The sequence below is a fragment of the Protobothrops mucrosquamatus genome, unplaced genomic scaffold, assembly GCF_001527695.2.
Source record: "Protobothrops mucrosquamatus isolate PMUCROS unplaced genomic scaffold, P.Mucros_1.0 scaffold327, whole genome shotgun sequence".
Lineage (NCBI taxonomy): Eukaryota > Metazoa > Chordata > Lepidosauria > Squamata > Viperidae > Protobothrops > Protobothrops mucrosquamatus.
The window spans coordinates 1,253,761-1,278,388 of record NW_015386666.1 but is presented as its reverse complement, the minus strand read 5'-3'; the positions used below and the strand labels follow the sequence as shown (position 1 = coordinate 1,278,388).

At 38.0% G+C, this 24,628-nt stretch overlaps 2 protein-coding genes across 4 annotated transcripts; one reads left to right on the top strand and one right to left on the bottom strand.

The window, feature by feature from the left end:
• The first annotated feature begins 2,080 nt into the window (after nt 1-2,080).
• CUNH2orf49 (chromosome unknown C2orf49 homolog) lies at nt 2,081-7,624 on the top strand. Of its 3 annotated transcripts, XM_015815241.2 has the most exons (4): nt 2,081-2,221; nt 3,306-3,472; nt 5,051-5,387; nt 6,608-7,624. In XM_015815241.2, exons 1-4 carry the CDS (start codon nt 2,093-2,095, stop codon nt 6,653-6,655), a joined length of 681 nt encoding a protein of 226 aa, XP_015670727.2. In that variant the 5' UTR covers nt 2,081-2,092; the 3' UTR covers nt 6,656-7,624. The 3 variants fall into 3 exon arrangements, with proteins under 3 accessions (XP_015670727.2, XP_015670728.1, XP_029139843.1); XM_015815242.1 differs by lacking the exon at nt 6,608-7,624 and having other exon boundaries at nt 3,309-3,472; nt 5,051-5,466; XM_029284010.1 differs by lacking the exon at nt 6,608-7,624 and having other exon boundaries at nt 5,051-5,466.
• Nucleotides 7,625-9,987: 2,363 nt separating this feature from the next.
• On the bottom strand, nt 9,988-24,418 carry FHL2 (four and a half LIM domains 2). The gene is made up of 6 exons (XM_015815239.1): nt 24,412-24,418; nt 21,282-21,461; nt 17,233-17,407; nt 16,107-16,276; nt 14,150-14,336; nt 9,988-11,450 (listed from the first exon to the last, which is right to left on the bottom strand). Exons 1-6 carry the CDS (start codon nt 24,412-24,414, stop codon nt 11,299-11,301), a joined length of 867 nt encoding a protein of 288 aa, XP_015670725.1. The 5' UTR covers nt 24,415-24,418; the 3' UTR covers nt 9,988-11,298.
• Nucleotides 24,419-24,628: the final 210 nt, after the last annotated feature.

Below are 24,628 nucleotides of genomic sequence, written 5' to 3'. Positions count from 1 at the left end.
CAGCTCAGCTTTTGCACACGGAAAATTACCCAATCGGGTCACAAAGAGTTGGAACTGTTAAAATTCCGTACACCTGAAGTTGAGGGTCTTAAGGTGTCGGTCGTTACGACCGACACCTTAAGACCCTCAACTTCAGGTGTACGGAATTTTAACAGTTCCAACTCTTTGTGACGTTTCCATGAGGGGCACGGGGCTGACTTACACTGCGAGGGAAGGGCAAGGAAACATTTTAACTACTCTGATCCCGGTTGCAGTTTGAAAGCCGCTTTCTGGGGTGCACGTTTGGATGGAAATCTCCGAGCCTCGTTTAAAACTTTGCCATCAGGTTTGGACTACCTGATCGTAAATCATAAATCATTTTCAGCCTAGCACCGTTATGTAACCTGGGTCGATCCTGCCTGCCTGAGGGCTGATCTCTTTTCTTCAAAACGTAAAATCCTGCTGGGCTACAATTTCTCCGCCCCATTCCGAAATGCACATATAATGTAAAGATAAGGGGATACCCCTGAAATGAATTTTAGATAGGTCTGTTGCTAAAGCAGTGTTTCTCGAATTTTCAGCTTTAAGATGTGTGGTCTTCAATACATACTGGCTGAGGAATTCTGGGAGTTGAAGTCCACACATCTTAAAGGTGAAAATTCGAGAAACACTGCTAATGAATAAAACCCTGCTTGAGCAGGAGACCCTTACAGAATTAGAGCTGGAAGGGACCTTGGAGGTCTTCTAGTCCAACCCCCTGTCGAAGCAGGAAACCTATACCATTTCAGTAGAATGGTTGTCCATTATCTTCTTCAAAACCAATGATGGAGCACCCACAATTTCTGGAGGCAAGCCGTTCCACTGGTTAATTGTTCTCACTATAGGGAAATTTCTCCATAGTTCTAGGTGGAATCTCTCGATAACTTTCCGTCCATTATTTCTTGTCCTGCCCTTTGGAGAATAAGCTGACCCCTTCTTTTCTGTGATAGTTCTCAAATATTGGAAGACTGCTATGTCACCCTAGTCCAGTGATGGCGAACCTTTTAGAGACCGAGTGCCCAAAAAACGCCCCTCCCACCCCATCCCTGCTCCGCCCTGCCCACTGGGCCACCCAGCACCTCCACGGCCCGCCACAGATCACCCAGGCAGCCCAGCAGCGCCATGGCGGCCACGCCCTCCGCCCATGCCCCGCAGCATCATCTGCCCGCGACGGGGTGCAAGGGCAGTCTTGTCCCCGCTGCCTGGCTACCATGTCCTTGGCTGCGCTGCTTCACGTGGGCTGCGCCCAGGGGCAACTCTCCTGGGGGGGGCTGCTGGTCAGGAGGGGGCCGTGGGAAGAGGCGGGGCTGGGGAGATGGTGCATATTTCCACAGAGAGGGCTCCGAGTGCTGCCTCTGGCACCCATGCCATAGGTTCGCCACCACTGCGCCTAGTCCTTCTCCTTGTTACACTAGACCAGGGGTAGGCAACCTTGGCTCTTTTATGACTCGTGGACTTCAACTCCCAGAATTCCTGAGCCAGCATGGCTGGCTCAGGAATTCTGGGAGTTGAAGTCCACGAGTCATAAAAGAGCCAAGGTTGCCTACCCCTGCACTAGACGTACCCAGTTTCTGCAAGCATTCATCGTATGTTTTAGCCTCCAACCCCTAATCATTATAAAACTTAAAAGGATGTTTACATAGGAAGTTCAAATTTCATTTGTTGGATCAAACATGGAAAGAGGAAAGCGAAGAATTCTGCATTTTTCCAGGGATTTTACTCAACGGCGACCACGCTGACACGCCATTAAGAAAGCGTACTCGTTAGTTCAGGGGTAGTCAAGCTTGGCTCTTTTATGACTCGTGGACTTCAACTCCCAGAATTCCTGAGCCAGCTTAGCTGGCTCAGGAATTCTGGGAGTTGAAGTCCACGAGTCATAAAAGAGCCAAGGTTGACTATCCCTGCGTTAGTTCTTCCTTTTTCTGACACGGGAACCCGGAAGCATTTAAATTGGAAACGGATACCTTCCCTCTATATTTTCCTACCTCAGCGACTCTTCCTCCGAACGTCACGTCGCCGGAAGGAACCTCCCAAAAGAATGCTCAGGCGGCCAATCAGGATCGCGTTTGGAAAGATGGCGGCTTTCAGGGACCGTGGGTTCTCCGCGAAGGATGGAAGCGGCGACGTGGGGCGGGTGGACTCGGATCTCCTGTTGCATCCGGAGTTGCTCTCGCAGGAGTTCCTACTGCTAACGCTGGAGCAGGTAGCGAGAATGGGAAGGGGGGGCGAGCGAAGGAGGGAAGGACGCCAATTTCCAGGGTCTCCGCGGACATATTTGGCTTTCCCGTAGCCCTGGTAAAAAGGGCTTGGCTTCCTGTCCCGCATTAACACCACGTTCCTGCCTAGACTGCAGGCTGGCATTCTCCCTTGCCGTTGGTAGGACCGCAGGCATGCAACTCAGTAGAAGAAGTTTGCTCCCTAAGTACATTGACCACACGTAGGGCAGTCCTTTAATTTCAGAATTATTTTAATTATTATATGAATTAAATAATTTAATTTACTTGCTTTTTCTTTGTAAAGCAACGTTATGATCATAAGCAATTTTTAAATTGTTAATCTCTCTATCTTGCCCACTCCCCCCAGTTGATCTCCATCTTCTGCTTCCTGCTGCTTGCAAGGTGTTCCTAGCATGGAAGTAAAGTTGAGAGCAGGGTCAGGCGAACCAGGACTACTGAAACTGCCATTGTTAAGTAGTGTGATCACGTGGTGTTTTGCCTAATAATTGCATTGCTTAGCAATGGACATAATGATTCCAATTAGGGTCGTTAAACAAGAACTACCTGTATCTCCTCTGTTATCAACATGATACCTAATCTTGCAGATGTATAACATGTAAATTTATCACAGCACATAAGCGATGTCGTTTGGGTTTGGGTTTTTTCCCCTCTATATGTTAACCAGCAGCATGGTGTGATGAGAGTAAGGAAACGTGTAGCTTCTCTTGCTTCATTTTTGTTCCATGTAGTAAAATTCGCCACCTTTCTCCTAGAAGTGTAATGTGTATGGGTAGAGTAACCAGAAGTTTTATATTATGGAGGCCTTCCCTCATATTTGATAACCAGCTAGTGTTATTGAAGATAGCTTCCTTCTGCTTTTGTAGGTTTGGAGTAAAATGTACGTTCTGTGTGACAAAAGAAACCCTGAACTGTAAAATATGACAGCAAACCTGTGGTGATTTTCTTTCTGTTGTATTATACAAAGTATATTGCTACACATAGAATTGCTTTCAAGCATAATATGAACCATAATATTCATAACATGAGATAATTTCTATTATTTTTCATCAGAAGAATATCCCAGTAGAAGATGAGATGAAAATCAGTAAAGATGGCCTTACTGACTTATATATTCAACATGTCATACCACTGCCTCAGCGTGATTTGCCTAAAACCAGATGGGGAAGAGCAATAGAAAAGAAAAGAGGTCAGCAAGTGTTGAAACATGGCACCCAAAGGTAAATTTGCATTGTTTATAGTATTTGGATTCTCTTCAAAATCTTTCAAAGTCTGTAACATAACAGGAAACCACCTTATCTTGAGTTAGCCAATATTATTTCCTACATTTTAATTTGTTATTGTTAGATTTTTGTCCTATTTTCATTATATATAACTCAAGGCGGTGATATTCCTAAGAGCGAATGACTGCCCCAAAGTCACCAGCTGGCTTTTACACTTAAAGGAGGCCTAGAACTCGCCTGCTTTCTAGAACAGCACTTTAAATGACTATACCAAACTTATTATTTGTAACTTCCCAAATGTCTTTCAAGTAAAGAAACAATTGTAAATTAAAATACAGTAGTAATTGATAACTAACAGAGAGCCCATTTCTGCAATCCTGAAAGGGCAGAAGAGATAATTACCCTGTAAGTCAGAGGGGGGAAGGGAGTCCACTTGAGCAGGCCTGGGGGGGGGTGTTTACTTGGCTCTTGAGGCCCATTTTCCACAGGATAGTTGGTTGTAATGGACTTGTACAGTGCTCAGCTAAGCAACACTCCTTAATGCTCTCTGTGATTTCAGACACTCTCAGCTTTATCTGAGAAAAAGCCTGCTAATTGATTCTTTTGACCTATTCTTTGTCAGATAAATAAAACAACTATTTTGTTGTTTGCATTGGCAGTTTAATGTTATACATCTTATTATGAAAAGAAATAGGAAGTCAACAGTCATAAATTAGCACTGGGATCAAGACAGGGACAGCATGGAACTGCTTTTACTTAACTGTACATAGTATATTTCATGCATTACCCAAGTACCTAACTTTCTGCAGGGATTAAGTCAATAAGAGGTGTGCCATATACATTTATGTATATGTAGGGATATGGGTCTATACATATGTTGTTCATAGTATGTTTAGGTGGGTGTCATGTATGTGTTTCACTTTGAGAGCGGGCAACTAAATTTCATTTTCGATGTGTGCCATTGTGCCCACAGTATAAAAATGACAATAAAGGTTATCTTATCTATCTTATCTTATACTTCATTAAGCAGGCTGTTCCTCCAGTTGTAGCATCTTATCTGAAATTGGTGGCATAGATGCAAATCATAATTAAAAAGAATTCCAGAATCAGCTCTGGAAAAGAATCTTGATACATTTCTAAACAAATACATTAGTGTTCAAAAGTGGTTGATGCTGAAGCAAGGAATTTAATTGTGTGGGCTCTGGAATCTTAGCCAAAATTATTGTTTATCTTTGAATTAGTCTTTGGAGAACATATGTACAGATTTGGGCTATTTCAATTTGGCTTATCCAGTTCATTTTGTTTTGAAATGATTGGTCTCTTCTTTGTTCTTAGATTGGATTAATTGTGAAATAAATGCACACCTGAAGATACAAAAGCATTGTCATTTGTATGAGGTTTATTCCTCATCAGTTTGGATAGCTACAATTGTGATCTAAGTATGCATAGAAGGGGCATATTGGAAAAGACTCAACTTTTTCCAAATAGCTATAAAATGGGATATTATTTAGAATGCACTAATAATTTTTGTTTCATATCTATGATGAATTTTTTATGTTACCTTTTCTTGTTCAGCATTATGGCAATGGAAAGTCTAAGAAAAAGGCCTCTCATTGTGTTTGATGGTAGTTCAACAAGTACAAGTATTAAAGTGAGGAAGACTGAGAATGGAGCTGAGGATGATCTAAAATTCCTTACACCTGGAAGTACCAATATCACATGTAAAAGCTTGGCTGTTCCTTCAAATTCCAGATTGTGCATATCTGCTCCCACTTTCTCATATAATGAGGCTAAACAGAACAATATTGTAATTAATATGTCACCTGGTCAAAAGTTATCAGCTTTAGAGCCTCTTACAGGAACTAATGTGACATTAAAGAGAGCTGCTCCAAAAGAAGAATTGGATTCCTCAGTAAGTATATCTGTACTATTTTATGAGGTCATTCTTGAATTATGTCCCAATTAATGTCTCGGTAGTTTAGCAGCTGCCATTTTTAACAACAGAATTCAAAATTACAGCAGCCTTTTCCTGAGAATTAAATCAAGTTCTTCGGTCATCTGAGAACAAGTAATAATGGTATAACAACACAATAGAACTATCTCAAAATAATAACAATTTTTTATTGGGAGTCTACCGTGTGTTCTGTTCATTATACTAAACGAGATTTTCACAAAATGTTTTTAGACACACTCTACATTTCTATTAATAAAATCTTTACTGTGTTAATAAAGGGGGGAGGGGGGTGTTCTGAAAATCTTGTGCCATCTGTTTTCTAAAAAATAAGTTTTTCTTTTGGACACTGATATATACTGATATATATACTGAATAATCCATACTCTCCCTCCCCATGTTCCAAATTCTCGTTCTCTGGGATCTTAAAATATGTTAGCTGTCAGGCACAAGCAACTACTAGACCCACTCGTGGATATTTTATTGATCACCTATATTACAAGAATCTTGTCAGACTATCTCCCTTAAGAAATGGCAGATATAGACCTAAGACTTTGATCTCAGACTTTTCCTCTCTGGAACAGATTCTAAGCTGGAATGTATCTTTACTCCCACTAGAGGGCCCCCCTTCCCTTCAGCTGGTGGCTCTACCACAATTAGGTTAAGGAAGTTTACAGAGAGACTGCCTCTTCTACTTTGAAGCAGCTGTGCTACCTCAAGTTATGAGCTCTGTGGGATGGAGCACAGAGGTTTATAGAGAAGAATGTGAAGCCTGCTGAGGAAAGGAGACATTAGTGTGCCAAAACACCCCGTTTCACGTCTTACATAGTCTTATGTGGGATCTCTGTTCTAGAAACACTGCAACCTATGTCCCTAACACACTTTCCACACTTTTCATTGTGTCTGCTTCATTGCAGTCTGATGACTGCAAAAAGTGAGAGAGAATAAATAAACAATACAGTAATGATAAACTAATTGTAATGATAAATTAATTTGGGATACATACTAATATTTCTTTTATTATGCTCATTCCAGACAAGAACCTAATATGTTATGGAAAACTGAAGTCCTTTTTAAAGATTTCAAAACACCTTTGTTTTAACTACTAGATGGAAACAGAAATCAAGTTTTGGCTGCTTTAACACGTCTCCTTAAATAATTTAATTCTTTTCTCCGTTCAGAAGCCTCCTGAATCAAAAAAGAAGATCCAGCATGTAACCTGGCCGTGAACCTACAAGAGTTTGAAATGTAAATGATGCTTAGTCTTCATTTCAGTGCAGAAGAATTGTACTAACCAGAAATGCAGATTGCAGTGGGTAGTTGCTTAGAACTTCACAGTATGAAGAAAGCACCATATGTTCACCATCAATCAGAGAAAATTTATGTTGCACTTTGAATTTCCTCTCCATTTTAGAAGTTCATTTTGGTAGAACAAAATTGTTTTACCAGCCCTTTCTTCTGCATTTTTAACTATAGTCTATAGATCAGGTCTTTGCATGATTTGATAGAGAAAGTTTCTAACTGTTCAGTTGTACAACAATATATTTTTTAAACATATATATTTAAATAGTATGGAAGACTGTTTCCCTATTCTGCTGATTTTACTAAGATATTTGCACAGAATGGTTCTGTTGAAAGGCCTAGAAAAAATAGTTCTCATTCTTAGGTGCCAATATTTTTTTTTAGAAACTATTTGGGTCCTTTCCAGTTTTCTTTAGATGAAACTCTGAACTGTGTGCTGGTATTGCTTCAAATTGAAGTTTTTGTTAAAATGGAAGATCAAATGGATTTCTCTTGTCTTTAGAGATACATAGGCAGAAGGCCCCCCACCCTCAAGTTTGTGTGTTGAAAAAAAACCCTGTGTGAAGCAGAACTGCATTTTTTTACAGTATGTGACCAGAATTTTATACTATACTTGCATTTTTAAGGAAAACTTATTTAACTACCAAATGCCTGACAAAATTCAGAAGGAAAGTAATGCTTGCTCTATTTATTTATTTATGCAACTAGAAAAAAGATGAACTTATCATACAGAGAACATTCAGTGGAAGTTTGCAGGGATTAAAGTTCTGTCTGTGAATAAATTCTTTGAAACTTTTTTTTTGTTATTTGAAGTACAAAGCATCCCAGAAGTTAAAAATATTAGAATTATGTTTCTATACATGAGTTTTATGTCATTAATGAAATTGCATTAGTTAAAGGCTCTCTTCTACGACCGTCGTAGAACCACTATGTCTATTAAATCAAAGTTTTGGACATTTAAAATCGTCAAAGAAGTGTTGTGTTTCGTCTTCATTTCACTTTATATTAACGACAACATAACCCCTTCTTTTTTGTTTAATGTTTTGACTTATGTAAATTCAACACAACTATAGTGATTCCATCTATTTTATGTATGGTGAAGAGAACATTATTGAGATTTAGTCCACAGTCCTGTATTCTACTGCTTCACAGTAAATTTTATTTAACTTACGTTTAACCATTCTTATGATTGCATTAACTGACATAATTTCCATTGCCTCCATTGTGCCCCAAGACCTCACAGAGCACTTCAGAATATAAACAATGGTGTATTGAAGTGTAGTTGAATTCACTTCTTAAACAATTGTGCAAGTTTTCTACTTTAGTACTGTATACAATTTAATTTTCTGTTTTTGTATTTGAATTGCTGTCATTTTATTAGCTTATCTAAATTAAATTAAGTGTGATCTCTTGTATAGATCATCTTTGTGCTATAGTTTATCTTCTTTCTTAGACTGATTCAACTGAGTTTTTTGTATAGTAGAATTAAGCACCTATGTCAGTAATCTGGCAGCACTGTTGCAATACTGGAAACATTTAAATATTCTTTATAAGTGTCATACAGTAGCTTTAGTCTGCGCTATAAATAACTTTTTTTTAAATTTAGCACTTTTGATCTTAGCTTTATTTTATTCTTTGAAATGCATCTTTGGTCAGTACATATATAAAGGTTTGTAATTCATTTTTTAAAATCTGGGTATGTTCTATATTTTTAGGAATTGCAGTATATATTCCAAACTAGTAGCTCCCAATCTTTATTTTTAGATTCAAGTAAAAAACAATTATGCTTACAAAGACCATAAAAGACAACTTCCTATATGGTCACCATATGTTCTTATTAAAAATAACATAACACAATAATTGTGTTCCTGTCATGGAGGTGATAGAAAAACATAGAATTTCAGATTCCAAAGGTTTTGTTCACATGTAACTTTTAGTGAATGATTATCTGGTGAAGCAGGATTAAAGATATCTGGGGAAAGGGTAAGAGCTGATACAAAGATCTGAATTATTAATTATTTGTATGTTTTTAAACATACAAATATTTTCAAAACAGCAGCTGATCATTTTTGAAAAGGTACATCTTTTAGAATAGAATTGAGATAGTAAACAAAGTGGGATTGTTCAGTAAACAGTCCTTAAAAACAACATGAACTACTTTTGCCATCTTAATTGAAGCCCAAGGGTATTGCTAGTAAGTCCTGCTATGAAATAAATGTGTAGGAGTCTCTGCCCTGAAGCCCAGGTATTAAGGGTCATGTTGGTTTTCTCAGAAATGTAATTTCGTGTAGCCACCCCACTGTGCATTTGGGCTTCTCCATGTGTAGTATTTTCTTTCTGATCCAGTGTTATGGAAAATCATGTTGGCAAGCACCGTGCTTCTTTTTTCCCAATTTGCTCTAGATTGAGCATTATGATATGTCAGGAAAGGGCAATATAGCTAATGTGAAAATTGTACTTTGGGCAAAGAAAACAGATTCCCTTCCTGGGATGGGATGTTTTGCCTTTCCATCCCACATGAGGATAAAAGCATAGAAACAACCCTTTTACTGGTCATTATCTGCTTGGGTTTTTTATAAAGATGTTTGGGAGTTTTTATGTATTGTTTTTATTGTGCTGTTTGTTCTGACCAGAGTCTTGGAGCAGTGTGGTTCAGACATATGCTATAATTCATCTATCTCCAATTGCCTTGAATTTTGGCCAGTCACAATTGCATGGGCTCAGTGCATCAGCTCTCAAGGGAAAGTAAATTTTTCCTCCCTGAGCTGGGAAAGAGATTTAACCTGTGCAATAACCTGACGTCCAGAGAGATGAAGCCTAATACTCCTGTTCAGCTGCATTTTAATGCACCTAATCAAAGAATCTCATTTCTTTATTAATGTGTATTTCTCAATAAAACATTAGCTGAGTAGATTTGTAAAGAGATTACACAGTGAATCACCTGTTAGATGAACAGCTGTTACGATCAAGGTCTACACAAATAAGGAAATGCAGCAAATAGACATAATGCGTTATCACAACTACAACAGCACAAGAAATAGAATGGAAGGTAAATTTGCATTGTGCTCTGTTACTTCAGGAGATTAGGGCAATTACATTTCTTCATATGAAGTAGTTAACTATGTCACATATTATAGTTTGATATAGTTTGTAATGGTGAAACCAATATAAAATGCTTTGATTTTATATTGGTTTCTGAATATTGGCTTCTTTTAGAAATCAACAGTTTCTCTTTTTATGTAGATTCATATTTTTAAAGAGAAGAATTCTACTCAAGCTTTACCTTAATGGTTAACGTTTATTAAAATGTCCGAATTCACAAAAATACAACACTTTGCTAGAAATACATTTATTACTTTGCAATCTCTAAGGTGCAATGAAAATTTAAAAATCTGTTAGGAATAAAAATGTATTTTGTGCAATGATCTTGAAACATCCTAAAATAATGTGTTGTATATTTGCATTTATTTGGAAAGAAGTCCCATTCAGTGCTAATGAAGAAAATCACATTCTTTAATCATTCTTTTTAAGGTACGGCACAAATATTGTATTACTGATCTGTACCTAAATTAATCTACATTATTATCATCTATACATTTGTGAACTGGGAAGTTTAAATATTGATTCTTCCTCCACCAACACTTTAATCAGTGGCAATTGTAATTCTTCAGAAAGTCTTATTGTATCTGACAAAGAGAAGATTATAGTGATATTATCTAAATCACCCAAATTTTGTATTGGTTGTTTGGATTGAGGAATGAGAAGTATTGCTTGATAACTAATATAAGAATTACCTTTTCTCTGTTATATCTATTCCAATACATGTCTACAGTCTAAAAAGAGAAAAAGGTTAGGTGTAATGCCTACACAAGTTTAAGAATATGGTTCTCCCTGTTAGCCAGGCTCCATCATCCAGACCAAATCTTTTTATTCCTGATCTCTCAGCTGAGCTCAATAAGATGTCTGCACAATTTGAAACCCTGCTGTAATTGCTCCATAACATCTTGAATATATTAAAGTGATGTTTTTACTTGCTTTCAAGTGAATATGACTAAAAAAAGTCTCTTTCAAATGAGTTAAAACTCCTTGATGACTTAATGGAGATGGTGTTTTTATCAATGCCAAAGTGGCTTGCCACTGCCTTCCTTCAAGGATTTTTTTTTTAAAAAAAATCTCAGTCAAATCTATAGCCTTAGAATTTCTGGAAGTTTCCTATTCAAATATTAATTAGCTTTTCAAGATCAGCTGATGTTGGCTAGATTCTGCCACCCAGCTGGTCAAACTTGAATAGATGCTCTCAGATCTGCTCTATGAAGGGAGGCTGAGGTTTGAAGGATGAGCTCTAATGTACAATAGGTGTGATCAGGTGTGATCAGCAATCATGGCTCTGTTTCCTTTGTATATATTAGTATATTGTGTTCAGGCCTAGCACCCAAAAAGAGCTAGTGTTAACTATTAATATGTATTGCTAAGAAAAAAACACATTACTTTTGATCAAAACTCATGCACATCATTATATTAGAAAACATGTACTGTAAATACAACTCTTTCCAGAAATGTTTTTCATCTTTTAAATGTCTTTCCCACACTCGGGACAGAGGATGTCATCTCTTTCTGTGAGGAAACCACGGCCCACCAATGATAGGGAACATTTCTTGCAGTTGAAACAATCATTGTGCCATTGCCGTTCCTCAAAAGAAATATACTTAGTACCACCAAGCCCTGAAAAAAGATGTCATGAGAAAAAAAGTGAGGCACATCAGTGTGAAGTAATTGGAATTACATCTTGGGTTATGAAGCAACCTTTTCTGATCTATCTCCCAGATATGTTTGACCATGGCTTCCAAAGAGGAAATAGCAGATGGCTCCAAAGAGCAGAGCCAATGACCACATTGGACTGAATAGCCAATGAGTAGACTGGTTATTCAATAATTCCTCTCTAGATGAGAGATGACTTGAGATTGTCCATAGTTGCTCTAGAGCAGGGGTCTTCAAACTTGGCCCTGGCTGAGGAATTCTGGGATTTGAAGTCCACAAGTCATAAAAGGGCCAAGTTTGAAGACCCCTGCTCTAGACGGGCTGCTTATTGTGAGAAGACTGCATGACAATAGCCTGCACCAGGTTTAGAGCCCTCAGAGACAAGGGAATAGATAGCTTGCTCAAACTGCAGTTGACACCTTTAGTTTGCATACTTCCATGCTACATTTTTGGAAATTGCCTGTTAACTGCTTTCCAGCTATTAGGAACATTTGGATCAACATGTTTTACAGAACCAGGTATATTTCCTTCAATCCTTTTGGAATTATAAAAAATCCTTATGGGAAAATGCTTTAATGATTAAAATTAAAAATTAAAAAAATTGGACACTAGAGGAAACTAGAAGCATTTAAAGTTTACAATCAAAGCAAAAGGATACTTAAATTTGCAATTCTAGAATGAAGCAAAATATTTTAACATTGGACATACTAAAAGATATTTTTGAACAATGGACCCAGAAATTAATTTTTATAGTGTCTGCCTTTATAGAAAGACTGTCTAAAAGATATTATAGAAGAGAAACAACCTATATTTGACAAGAATGAGATGAACTGAAAGTGGGTCGACAAATGACAGACTAAAGAGTAATATGAAACTGACGTCTTGATAATTAAAATCAAATCGAAAGAGAGACCTGGATAATTTTCCTATACTGCATTTATAAAAGATGCTTATTAAAATTTGGAAAAATGTTAGTGACAATAGACACAGAAAAAATAAAAATCATGGCCTGCAGCATTCTAAATTACTAAAGATTAAGATTATTAGATATAAAAAGAAGGAATATAAAACTGGCCTTTTAAATCAAAGTTAAAATAGGTATGTGGTCATCTATAGTAACCTTTAATACATTTTTGCTTCAATGCTGCTTCTTGAATACAAAAATAGCCAATTGTATCAGAATGTAAATAATTGTTTTGATATGCTACAGCTTATTTGGGCTACATCAGAGCTGGGTTAGGATATTTTGGGATGAGTGTTACATAACCTTGTTCCATAACCTCAGATACATGCACACACTCTTTCTCTGGCAACAAGAATGGCAATGTATACAACAATACCTGTTCCCAGTACTATAGACACTATTCAGGAGTATTTTCTCCGGCCCATTCTCTGCTCCCCACCTCTCCAAATAATCTTCATTGGATAAGGAATCCCCAGATATAATTTTCAGATTAAATGAAGTTACTGGGGATATAACCAGTGGAAGTGGAAGTTAAATAAATTGACAGAGGAAGCTTTGGAATACAACAGAATAGTAATGGACTCAATGTGATGCCCTTTTTGTGACTAACAAAAATGAGGAGGTGACCAAGGAGAGGTGAGGAATCCATGGACACTGCTGTGGTTGGACTGAATATGGACACAGTAATCTTTAATTCCTCTCGTTCCTGCCCCCCCCCCAAGCAATGGCAGTGTTTTGTGATTAGTTCTAGCCATTATTTAATTTCCTGCACTGCCCCAAGCAGGTTTTAGATAAAAACTATTATGAGCCTTAAATAGATACCAGAATGAAACTGCTAGGACTTGTGGTCCTGCCAGTTACCAAAGATGCCAGATATTAATGGTAAATAATGGCATCTGAGCGGTAACAAGAGCCCTACCCGTTATTGTTGAAAGCATGATTTCAGCACCTCACAATCTACTGGCCATAAGGAATAATGAGATATAGAAGCAGAACTAAGGGTTTATTCTGTGTTGCTTCTGGCTACACTTTTGACAAAATTATTGATTGCACATGACTTTCCCATGCCTTATTCTTAGATTCTTCTGCTTATAGGAAATAGCTATTTAGGCACTAGTTTTGCATTTATCTGTTTTGTATTTTTTATAATTATTTTTGAATTATAAAACCTTTCTCTTAGGAATAGTCATCGGCAGATGCCAGTGCTTTCCTTTCAACAATTATTGCACTGTTTTTCAGCCTTGGCAGCTATAAGATGTGCAGAATTCTGGGAGTTGAAGTCCACATATCTTAAAGTTGGCAAGGGTAAAAACCCTGAACTGCACTCTTCTAGGATCTGGCACTCAGAAATATATAGTGGATATCAAAGATGGACTGTGTAAATTCTTGGAACAAGTACTTTCCCTGTCACTTAGCTCTTTGGAGACCAGTCTAAACTTTAGATTTTTAAATTAAACATTGTTACAATTTTTCACCACTACTATCTCCATTGCTACCAGATCTTTCTTGTTCTTGTGGGGGGGGGGGGCGGATATTATTTCAGCTTCACAGCTTCAAATTCTTGAATTCATAGTGATGTCTTTTCAAACTTAATTGGAGATTTTGTTCAGAACTTTAAACTGCATGATGATGATAATTTACATTTACTGCTAATAGAAATTCTTCCTATTTTCAAACAAGGCAACATCAAAGAACCTACCACTTATTGGATTAGTGCATCCTGCACACTTCTTGGCATAGAGGCTACAAAAGCAGTTTAGACAATATGCAAACTCATCTCGGGAAGTGAAACGTTGTCCAGATAGCTGCTTTTTGCATCCAGTACACACAAAACACTCTTTGTGCCATGGCTGCTCTCGGTAAGTGATTCCTCCAGTAGTGATTGGCTGTTTAGTTAAAATAGGAGTCCCGAAGAGAAAAGAAAAAGAAGAGTTCATTTTTTGTTTACTATGTGCCCTCTATGTTCTTTAACTTAAATAATATGCAAATGTTTTAGAAAGAAAGAGCAAAGTAATCTTGAGCAGTAGCTCCTAATATTTTAAGATATTGTCCAATATCCAACTAATCCATAGGTTTATATTCAAGGGAAGTTTTCAAGGTTACATGCACAAGAAGGCAACACCTTCCTTCTCCCCCAAAACATAAATATACGGTATACATGTGTTACACTTTCCATTTTCTCCCCAAGGTAATTTCTATTCCCAAACCAACAGGTTTCTCCAAAGGAGTCAGTATTGACCCTCAAAGCTTGATGCGGCTATCCATTGTTGTTGTTATTCACGGTTCTATTAAAGCAGTATTTATTAAATTATTTTCATATAATAAATGTTGGGGGGGGTCAATAAATAATATAAAACTTCATGAGAAGGTCAATGGGCTCAAGAATTTGTGGACTCATGCCTTAGGCAGACTGAACTATTCTATTAAATGTAATAGCGGTGAATGAGAAAGATCAGCACTGACTTTGTATCCTCCATCCTTCTGTTATATAACAACAGAATCAAATAATATTCTGGACTTTATACTGGAATAGTAATAGATCGGTAGAATTTGGACAGCAACATGATCTTACTTTTCTCTGGATCATATTGTAATAGTGTCCTAAGACCATAATGTATATATAGGATAGATAGTAAGCTGGAAAGGCTCGTGGCTGTTGCATGGTTTGAAGTTCTGAGCTGCTTCTATAACTATGCATTTTGATAATCATCCTGAGACCAGATTTCAAGTATCAGATTTGACTTCCTCTTTATCAATTGACTCAGAGAAAGTGATGTCTTTTCCCTACTATAAAATTATATTATTCTGTACCAATTCCTGAGTCATAAAAAGTCTTCTGGCAATAAACTTCCCATCCTTGTTATTTATCCCCCACTTCCCTCCATTGACCTTCAGTCTCAGGCACCTGAATTCCTCTCACTAAAATAAAGCTATGGCAAACCTCAACAGATTTTATACACCCTAAAGCTGACTTCAGATGGCATAGTAATAAGAAGAAAATCCTACTTTAACTGTAATGTAGCCCAAGACAGCTTAAGATTTAGAGGCTGAAGGCAAGATAAAGACAGTGTAATGGAGACATGATAGAAAAAGGATATTGTCAGAGCATGTGCGTATTATGGTTAAATGCAAGCAAGAATAGAGTTGTAGCACAGGGTGAACAATGCACTAACAAACTCTTAATCTGATTCAAGCACTCACTACAGAATCCAGGCAACTGCAACACAAATGTTTAAAGAACAGAGAGGAAGCCTCAACATAGATTCTTTCTCACAGTTCTTGAGTCTCTGTGTGGACTTTAACTCCCAGAATTCCCCAGCCAGACAAGCTACTGAGTAATTCTGGGAGTGGAAATTCACCCAAATTTAAGTTACCAAGGTTGAGAAATACTGCTTTGTACTATGGTTGTAATGATTAACTGAGAGAGCACAACAAAGGCAGGCTTTTCTCCCTGTTACTTTCTCTGGACTGATTCCTCTTCCACAATTACTGTATATCATGAATAAGAAAGGTTTTATTTTAGACCAATCTATCTTTCAGTATGAGCTCAAACAAAAGAAAGGGCAAGTTATGGTAGGATAATAGCCTGGAACAATTGGCTTGGATAAAGAGGAGAAGCAGACAAAATACGTATTTCAGACCATAATAAACTTTACCTTCTTGCACTGTACACACTGCATAGCAAACTGCTTCTCATAGCAGGGCACACAGAAATTCTGATTGTCCTTGGGAATAAAACTTTTTGTTCCAATGGGCTGTTGGCACCGATGGCAGATAAAACAGGTCTCATGCCAACTGCTACCCTTATATTCCATCTTCCGTGTCCCTATGGGAAGAATAAATCCAGGACCAGCCTTTAAGTTGTTATAGCACAATAGACATAGAGATTCCATGTTTCATTTCTACCTATTCCATTTTCCAGTTAGTACAGTATATAAGGGAAGAATCTGGGCAGGTTACCAAAACTTAGGTTACTAGTCAGGAATAATGGCACTCTATAATCTTTAATTTTCTCAGATCTTGAGTACTAAAAATAAGTCTTCTGAAGAATAATCTTCCCCTAATTTGATGCCCTTCAGACACCACAACAGATACTGCTAACACATGTGGTGACTAGATGGCAGGAAAAGAGATGAGGTTTTTTTCCTGCCACCTAGTGATTGTGTGTGTTACTGCAGTCTAGATAGGGCAGCCCTGGGCATTGTAGAATAGCATTTTTGACTGATGCCAAAGAGAGTTGTTTATTGAATGAGTTCACACAATGGAGCTTTGAAGGGACAGGAACTGATTTTTATTGGAATGTAGATCATTTCAATTCATATACAAAAGGATCTATGAAATACTCTTTTAAAATTAACAACCATGAAAAATTGTTTCACCCTTTATAATTTATCCTTTGTAGTAATAGCAACATGGCAATATTGGTTTATAAGTAAGTTTAAGGAAGACTGAAAGGAGGAAAATATAGAACTAGTTAGAAACCATAACTCCCTAAAGAGAAACAGAAAAACCTTCTGATTGTACCTACAATATATATGTTGCATCATCGGCCCACCACTGCGCTTCTTGGCTTTTCAAAAGACATTCAGTGCAGCTCTCCCCATCCCAGCTTGACTGCCCTGCATGAAAAATGTTTTCTCCTGGCTGCAGAACACATTTCTGCCTGACCATTGGAAGGCAAATAAAAATCTTGGAAAAGCATCTTGCAAGAGAACCGTCCTCTGATTTTAGAAAGTATTTCACGAAAGCCCCTTTGTGTCTCCAGAGCAGACAAGGTCTAACCTGGCATGATGGTCTTTTTGCACTCGCTACACTTGGAGGAGTATTCATTTGAATAGCATTCAGTACAAAGAAGGTGCTCTTCCTTCGCAGCAAAAGGTTTGTCCACCAAGGAGTTCTTGCACTGGAAGCAATGGAAACAGGTTTCATGCCAATGACGATCCTTGTAGGACAGGTCCTGTAGAAATCACAAACCACATAAGCCCATGTGAGGAAACACTCCATAACCTTAAGACAAACTGAGCACAACATTGTATGTGATGACTGATAACTAATGGAAAATATATGACCAGATATGATATTCGAATCCATCTAAATTTAATCCCTAGTTTGCCAGTTAGCATTCATTTTAAACAATTGCTTTGAGTAAGCCATTGTTGCTATCCTTTTAATAAACACAACCTATATGAATGGCGAGATCCTTTGCCCCCTTTTTCCAATAAAAAATATTATGCACTGATTTGTACATGTTTTATCCTTGGGTGTCATGGGTTGTATGCAGTATCCTTGCATTCTGTCCAGAGTTGTGTCCTTGTACAAATGAAAGTGGACATACATGTCCCAGAATAATGCTGCAGGATCCAATCTGGGTCAGTCACCAGGACCAGAGGTTAAGTCTTTCAAGCTTTCAGACTCCATACTTCCAATGTAATCTACCAAATCCCTTGCATGGATTGCCCCTGTGACAATGTAGGACAGATGGGGAGGAAGCTAACCACCAGATTTCAAGAACACAAGCAAACAGTTCAGAAGAGGAGACCCAAACTCATTGGTAGCTTCACACTGCAATGAACAAGGACATATATTCCATTTTGAAGCCACCAAGATTGTTGGACTAGCAGGCACAAAAGTAGCCAGGGAAGTGATTAAAGCCTGTCAGTCAAAAGGAGTGCTGATTTACCACCAGCTTATCAAATACTGGCAGCACAAGGAAACAACAGCCAACAACTGAACAGCTGGCCATCAACACCCCAATCTGAAAGCTCAGAAGACTAAGCCTTTGTTCCTGATGATCAACCCAAATTGGATCGATATCATTGTATGCTGTCCAGAAGCACTGTTGTGAGATAGATGGCTATACCCACACACAAACATACACGCAAACACATTTTGAATGCAATTCTATGCATCTCGCTGGAGCAAAAAAGACTGGGATGAGGGTACTCATGTGTTTGCTGCTAGGTCTATTCACTCTTGATGTCAACTTGAAGATTTTCCTTGCTCTCCCTCTTAGGATTCTTTACCTAAAATCCATATTGAAATTGCTTTTTGGTCTACTGGTTAAGGCACCAAGGTAGAAACCAGGAGGCTGTGAGTTCTACCCCTGCCTTAGAATGAAAGCTGACTGGGTGACTTTGGGCCTGTTTCTGTCTCTTAGCCCAACTCACTTCACCTCAGAGGATAGCTGCTGTGGGAAAAAGTGGGAAAAGGAAGGAGTAATAGTTATGGTCATTGTGTTGGATTATTTATAGAAGTAATATAAAGGTGGGATAATAAACAAACAAACCTTTATATCAAAGACATTTACAGAGAAGACTTTCAAACAAAGAACTTCACTCTATACAATCCTGAACAATCTGAACAAATTGGTCAATTTACTAATAAGAATTTATCAGAATCATTCCTAATAACAGAAAGTATATCAATGCATATTATGGGTTCATTTGAAAAAATGGGACATGCAGCATATTCTCCTCTTTTGTGTTTTTTCTCTTTGTAAACACCCAATAAGTATTAGAAATTCTCTGGAGGAATTTGGAACAAAAAGCCAAAATGTTTCCTGGATTAGGGGGAAAAATGCCACCATATGCTTTGTCATTTCCGATAAAGCTAATTCCCATATTAGAAGAGTCCTACTCTACAAGAAGGGTTGCACTTTATATTAATAATCAAATGAATAAAATAATCAAATGAACACATTACATAGAATTGGACTGCTGGAAACTTTTTTTTCTTTTTTTATTTCTCATGGAATTTTATTTCAGATTCAGTCCCACATGCCTTCCTGTGTGCATCATTTTTTATTTTCCTGCTAAACCAAGTGGAAAACAAACCATAAAATATGACAGCTGCTGACCTTTGCAGAACTATGCATATACAAATCTGTTTTCCTGGGATTTAGCTATATATATAAATGCCTCGTTGTGATATTATTTATCATTTAATGCAAGAATGGGATCTTAAAATTGCAATTAAGGGATTATTAAAAAGAGATAATAATGAGAAACTTATATGACAAGCTTGTCTGCTGCACACCAGGCACTCAAATCATGTATCATCAAGCGAACTCACATACTTGGTACTTTTCAGTAATTTTGAAAAGTACTATCTACTGAAATATTTTTCAAGCTTAGCAGCTTGAAGATGTGTGGACTTCAATGGTGGGATTCAGCTGGTTCACACCATTTCGGCAGAACCGGTAGCTAATTTTTTGTTGCCCAGGCCCAGAATGGACTTCCAGAAGCAGCATCCACACAGAGAACCGGTTGTTAACATATTTGAATCTCACCACTGGTGGACTTCAACTCCCAGAATTCTCCAGATAGCCATTCTGGGAGTTGAAGTCCACACATTTTCAAGATCCAAAGTTTGAGAAACACAGATCTACTGTATATTATTTTGGAGAATCACTGGATGATTTAATATTGTATAACCATCAATATAGCATACCTCGGCTTGGTCATTCTCTCCCATTAGAGTTAAAACATCAAGTTTCTCAGTTAGTGCATAAACAAGCATTTGTGAGTACACCACTTTTCACCTATATTCTTCCCACCATTAACAAATATTTTGTTAATTGTTCACCCAGAGAAAAAGGGGCCCATCATCTTCTATGACTCACTTACTGCCCTTGAAGAAGGGCCTGTAGCAGAGATCAAGTAGCACTAAGCTTCCCCAATCCCTCCGTCTGAGTTGAAAAGTTCAGCTAATTCCTGCCTGGCTCTGAGACATCTTGAAGGCAGGCCAAGCAAAGGGATTCAGGAATGTCAACACACACAAAGTACAGAAAGGATTTTTTTAAAAATCCTACTCAAAAAGAATTCTGGGAAGAAACAGGGTTTGTCAGCCTTTAGGAATTTCTGCATACTATCCTCTCTTTTTTTGGCTTCTGCTGGCTGCCCCCCCCAGAAGTCCATAGCAAATTAAACTAATATAGATTAATCACATAAATTGTATTTTGGACACTTGACAATCAGCTAACTTTTATCAACATCTGCAGCATTCTGTGGTCACATGTGCAATTTTTGCTTTTTTTGCTGTTTTGACATTTACTTCCAGTTTCCAGCAAAAAGTTCCCATTGGGTATAATGGTTTCATTTAACAACTGTGGCATTTGCCATGATGTTCACTTAACAACCGCTGCAAAAAAATTGATAAAATCAGGTCTGGTCACATGGTGACCCACTGAATGATTGCAACAATTAACCATCATAATTCTGGGCTCAAATATGGTCATAGATCAAGGACTACTTGTATTATATTTTTGCAATTTAGATTGTCAGTTATATAATTTTTAACATTTTATAAAAAGGGAAGAAAGAAGGCCTATTTGTTACTTGGTTACTTTTCTGAAGTAGGACAAATAAGTCTTTGTTGCTTTTATTAGAGTGTTGTATTCTTTCCCTTTCTCCCACCTCTGTCCTCCACACAATCAAGTTGATTCCTTGGCCCTTTAAGTTGGGGGAAATCATTCAAGCATCGGGCTAGGATGGATACAGTGGTTGGGAGTGGGTACCCTCGAACCCAGCAGCACTTCTGGTCCTTCTTGATTTTCACACTACTTATTTTAATATAGAAAAGGAAAGAAGCAGAATGTATAAAAAGGGAAAAACAAAGTCAAACAGGACAAGAGAAAAATAGCATATGGACCAGCTGTTATAAAGAAACTCTGCTTTGGCTGTTTTGAAAAGTCCCAGTTAATCAGAGCCATTCTCAGGGGAGATGTTTCTTCCTTGCACACCTTGACATGGGTAGAATCCTTGGGCAACCTTTTGGAGAGACCTGATGGTGGGTAAGAAAGCTTAGGACAGGGAAAAGGCAGGGCAGCCTACCTTACAATCACAGCCGATTGGCTTCTTACATTCTTCACAGGTGTTGGAGTACAAGCTCTCGTAGCACTTGATGCAGTAGGGACTCTCTTCCTTCAAAATGTATTTCTTGCCAAACAGCGTCTCCTTACAATAGTGGCAGTCAAAGCGTTCAGTCATTTTGGTATCAGGGATTTGATCAGACTGTCAATAAAAAGATGACACATATTAAGTTCAAAATGGGCAGAACATCAGCAGGTCAGCAGGCAGGAGGAGGATGAAATGGCGGAGATGATTGTTTATTTTCCATGATTCGTTCTAGGAGCCTCAGGATGACATATGAAAGGACCCTTCAGATAGTCATTCATACCATGATCGTCTCATGGCTTGACTACTGTAACCCAAAAACTTCAATGGGCCCAGAATGCAGCAGCATAGGCAGTGATGGACGTGTCTTGGAATGTCTCTTAACACCTCTGCTTCATAAGCTGCACTGGTGGCCAGTGTGCTTCCAGGTGCAATTTAAGGTGCGGTCACTACCTATAAAGCCCTACGTGACATAGGGCCTTGTTGCTTGAGACACCACCTGTCTGCTATAGTATTTGCCCGGCTGATTCAAGGAGTTGGCACATTCTGGGTTCCTTCAGTTAAATAATGTCATCTATCAAGACCTCAGGCCTGTGTCTTATGTAGTAGTATCTGCTCTCTGGAACCAGGTTTCCACCCAGATTCCAATAGCCCCTATCCTACTGGTATTTCAAAGGGCTTTGAACATGTGGCTCTTTAACCAGGTCTCCCCCCGCTTTTCTTCTTTTTCTTTATTCTATTCTGGGTTTGCTTTCTATATCATCCTTGCTTCTTTTATTGGGTTGTTTTTGTGTGACAGATACGGTAAGGATGGTAGCTTTCCAAAAAATAATAGCCTATCAGTATACAGATTGCAAGTTGTATAGTGCAATATCCTCTCTGCTTTGAATATGAGCACAAGGCTCATATCTCCTGTAGGGAAAACAGGAGGGACTGGGAAAGCCATATATTTTAGTTTTCATGGGGAGAATAGTATCAGATAGAAAGGTTAAATGGCATCATTACATGACCAGCCTGATGTAAATGTCTCCTAACTGAATCTGTAATGTAAAACTAACCTTGGTGATTAAGCAACATTGTTAGATTTTCTCCCAGTATAAACATAGCCCAGTACCCATAGTGTTTGTAGATCTACCTCTTGTTTTGATGCCTGACAACCGAGCAGACCTTTGAAGTCTACACATATTTGCTAGCATCCTCTGTGGATATTTGAACAGTCACTAGCATGATAAGGAAGCCTGTACAGAAGTCCTGCTGACTTTCATCACAGAATGGTTTTCTAAAGCAAAATGTTGTATATTTAGTATTCTGTATTCAACCTGAAAAAATGTTTAGAATGCTTCCTTGCCGGCTTAAAAAACTGCATGCAGAAGATCGATCATTCCATCCCATTGTCCAATTGCAGAAAACGGGAAATGGCCAATTTCGTTCTATCAACTTGGATTGCTCTTGTCAATCAAGGGTTCAGAGCACATTGCAGAATGATGTTCAAAGCAAGCCACTTCAATGGAGCAATTTTCCTAATCATTCCTGAAAATCTTCTTTTATCATGGCTAATATTTAGAGAGAGAAAGACAGTGGATTGTGCATAAAGCATTAACTGAGAGCCAGTTTAGTCTAGTGGTTAAGGCACCAGGCTAGAAAGCAGAAGACTGTAAGTTCAAGGCTGCCTAACCATTAAAGCAACTGGGTGACTCTGGGCCAGTTACTCTCTCTCAGCCTGACCCACCTCACAGGATTGTTGTGTGGAAAATAGGAGGAAGAAACTGTGTTGGATATGTTTGCTGCCTTGAGTTATTTGTAAAAATAATAAAGACAAATACAAATAATAAATAAACACATATAACATATGAAACATTGAGATATACATATACATTTTCCATATTTAGTCCAAACTAAGGGCATCCAAGATGTTTTACAATGTATGTAATTTACATATGAATGAAAAGATCCTAATTTTATAATTAACTCTGCCCCATTGCACTAATAGGTGCTGAAGAAAAGTAATATATAAATTGCCATTATAGTAAAATATTAATTTGTCCACCTTATAATACTCTGTTCACAATACTCTGCTGTGATATATAAAAAAACATAGACACTCTATCACATATTCTATTAATTAATTCTGAAGTAAGAAGGTAATAAACAACTTATTTATGTGAGCCCATATTTTTATATATTATGAAGGAGATTATTTATAGTCATTACTACATGGTCACTACACCAAGTTGTATTTCAAGTAAGCAGAATAGAGTTGTATTGAAATGCTCCAAGATGTTGATGCATACTCTATCATTCCCCCCCCCCCAAAGCCTGCCATATCTATGTCCTTCTTTAAATCAAGCATTCAACTTTGTGAACATAAAAACATCAGCAGTGCCTGTAGGAGAGAAAATAAAATACAGACTGCACCAATTTTCCCCTTTGTCTTTTTGCATGTGACCAAAGTCAAACTCAGTTCATCTCTTTGCCTAATCCCCATCAGACCAAAATGGACTCTCCTTATCCCCAGACAAAGCCCACTGCAGGCTCATCTAGATCAAAGAATAGTTGGTCTCATCTCACCTGTCCAAAGTCTAGTCCAAGACCAGCCCTTACAAGGGAATTGCAACATAAAGAAACCCCAACATTCCATCCTATAGCAATTGATGACCTCAAAATTCCATCTCCATTGCAATGGATTTCCCAGTTCTGCTGCCCTCCTGAAAGGTCCATTTACCTAACAATAGAACTAACCACAAGTACACTGACCCATGACAAGGACTTGTTTAGTTTTCCCAAACCAGGCAGCAAATCAGATCCCTAGGATTTCCTACTTTGTATCAAAATCTTTGCTTTTCCATTGTTCAGGGCCCCTCTTTTTGTAAATCGGTCCCCCCAATTATCCTTGCATTAAACATGGTTTTTCTCCTCAATGTTGTGCACCTTCTTCTGACTGAATCCATGACAATGGCCTGCTGGATCAGGCTCCTGCCCATCTAATTCAGCAGTCTGTTCTCACAATTGCCAACCACTACATAGGGAAGTGCACTAGTCTATCTATAGAAGGACCCCAAGGACCTACCATCAAAACTAACAGCAATTAAATTTACAGGATTTCTGTGAAATGGTACACCAATTTTAGAAGCCAGCACTATATATCATGACAGAAAATTCCAGGGTTCAATTGTTTTGTGTAAAAAAAATATGTCCATTTGTCTGTCCTGATTCTTCCAGTACTCAATTTCATTAGGTGGTCGCTGGTCCTAGAATTTTGGGAAGAGGAAAATAGTTTTACCTTG

Coding starts and splice junctions, on each gene's coding strand:
- CUNH2orf49 (XM_029284010.1), top strand. CDS start 2,093: ATGGCGGCTTTCAGGGACCGTGGGTTCTCCGCGAAGGATGGAAGCGGC. Junction 2,222..3,305: donor TACTGCTAACGCTGGAGCAG/GTAGCGAGAATG, acceptor ATTTTTCATCAG/AAGAATATCCCAGTAGAAGA. Junction 3,473..5,050: donor TTGAAACATGGCACCCAAAG/GTAAATTTGCAT, acceptor TTTCTTGTTCAG/CATTATGGCAATGGAAAGTC.
- FHL2 (XM_015815239.1), bottom strand. Junction 16,277..17,232: donor CAAAAAGACCATCATGCCAG/GTTAGACCTTGT, acceptor TTCTTCCCATAG/GGACACGGAAGATGGAATAT. Junction 11,451..14,149: donor ATGCACTAATCCAATAAGTG/GTAGGTTCTTTG, acceptor ATCTTTTTTCAG/GGCTTGGTGGTACTAAGTAT.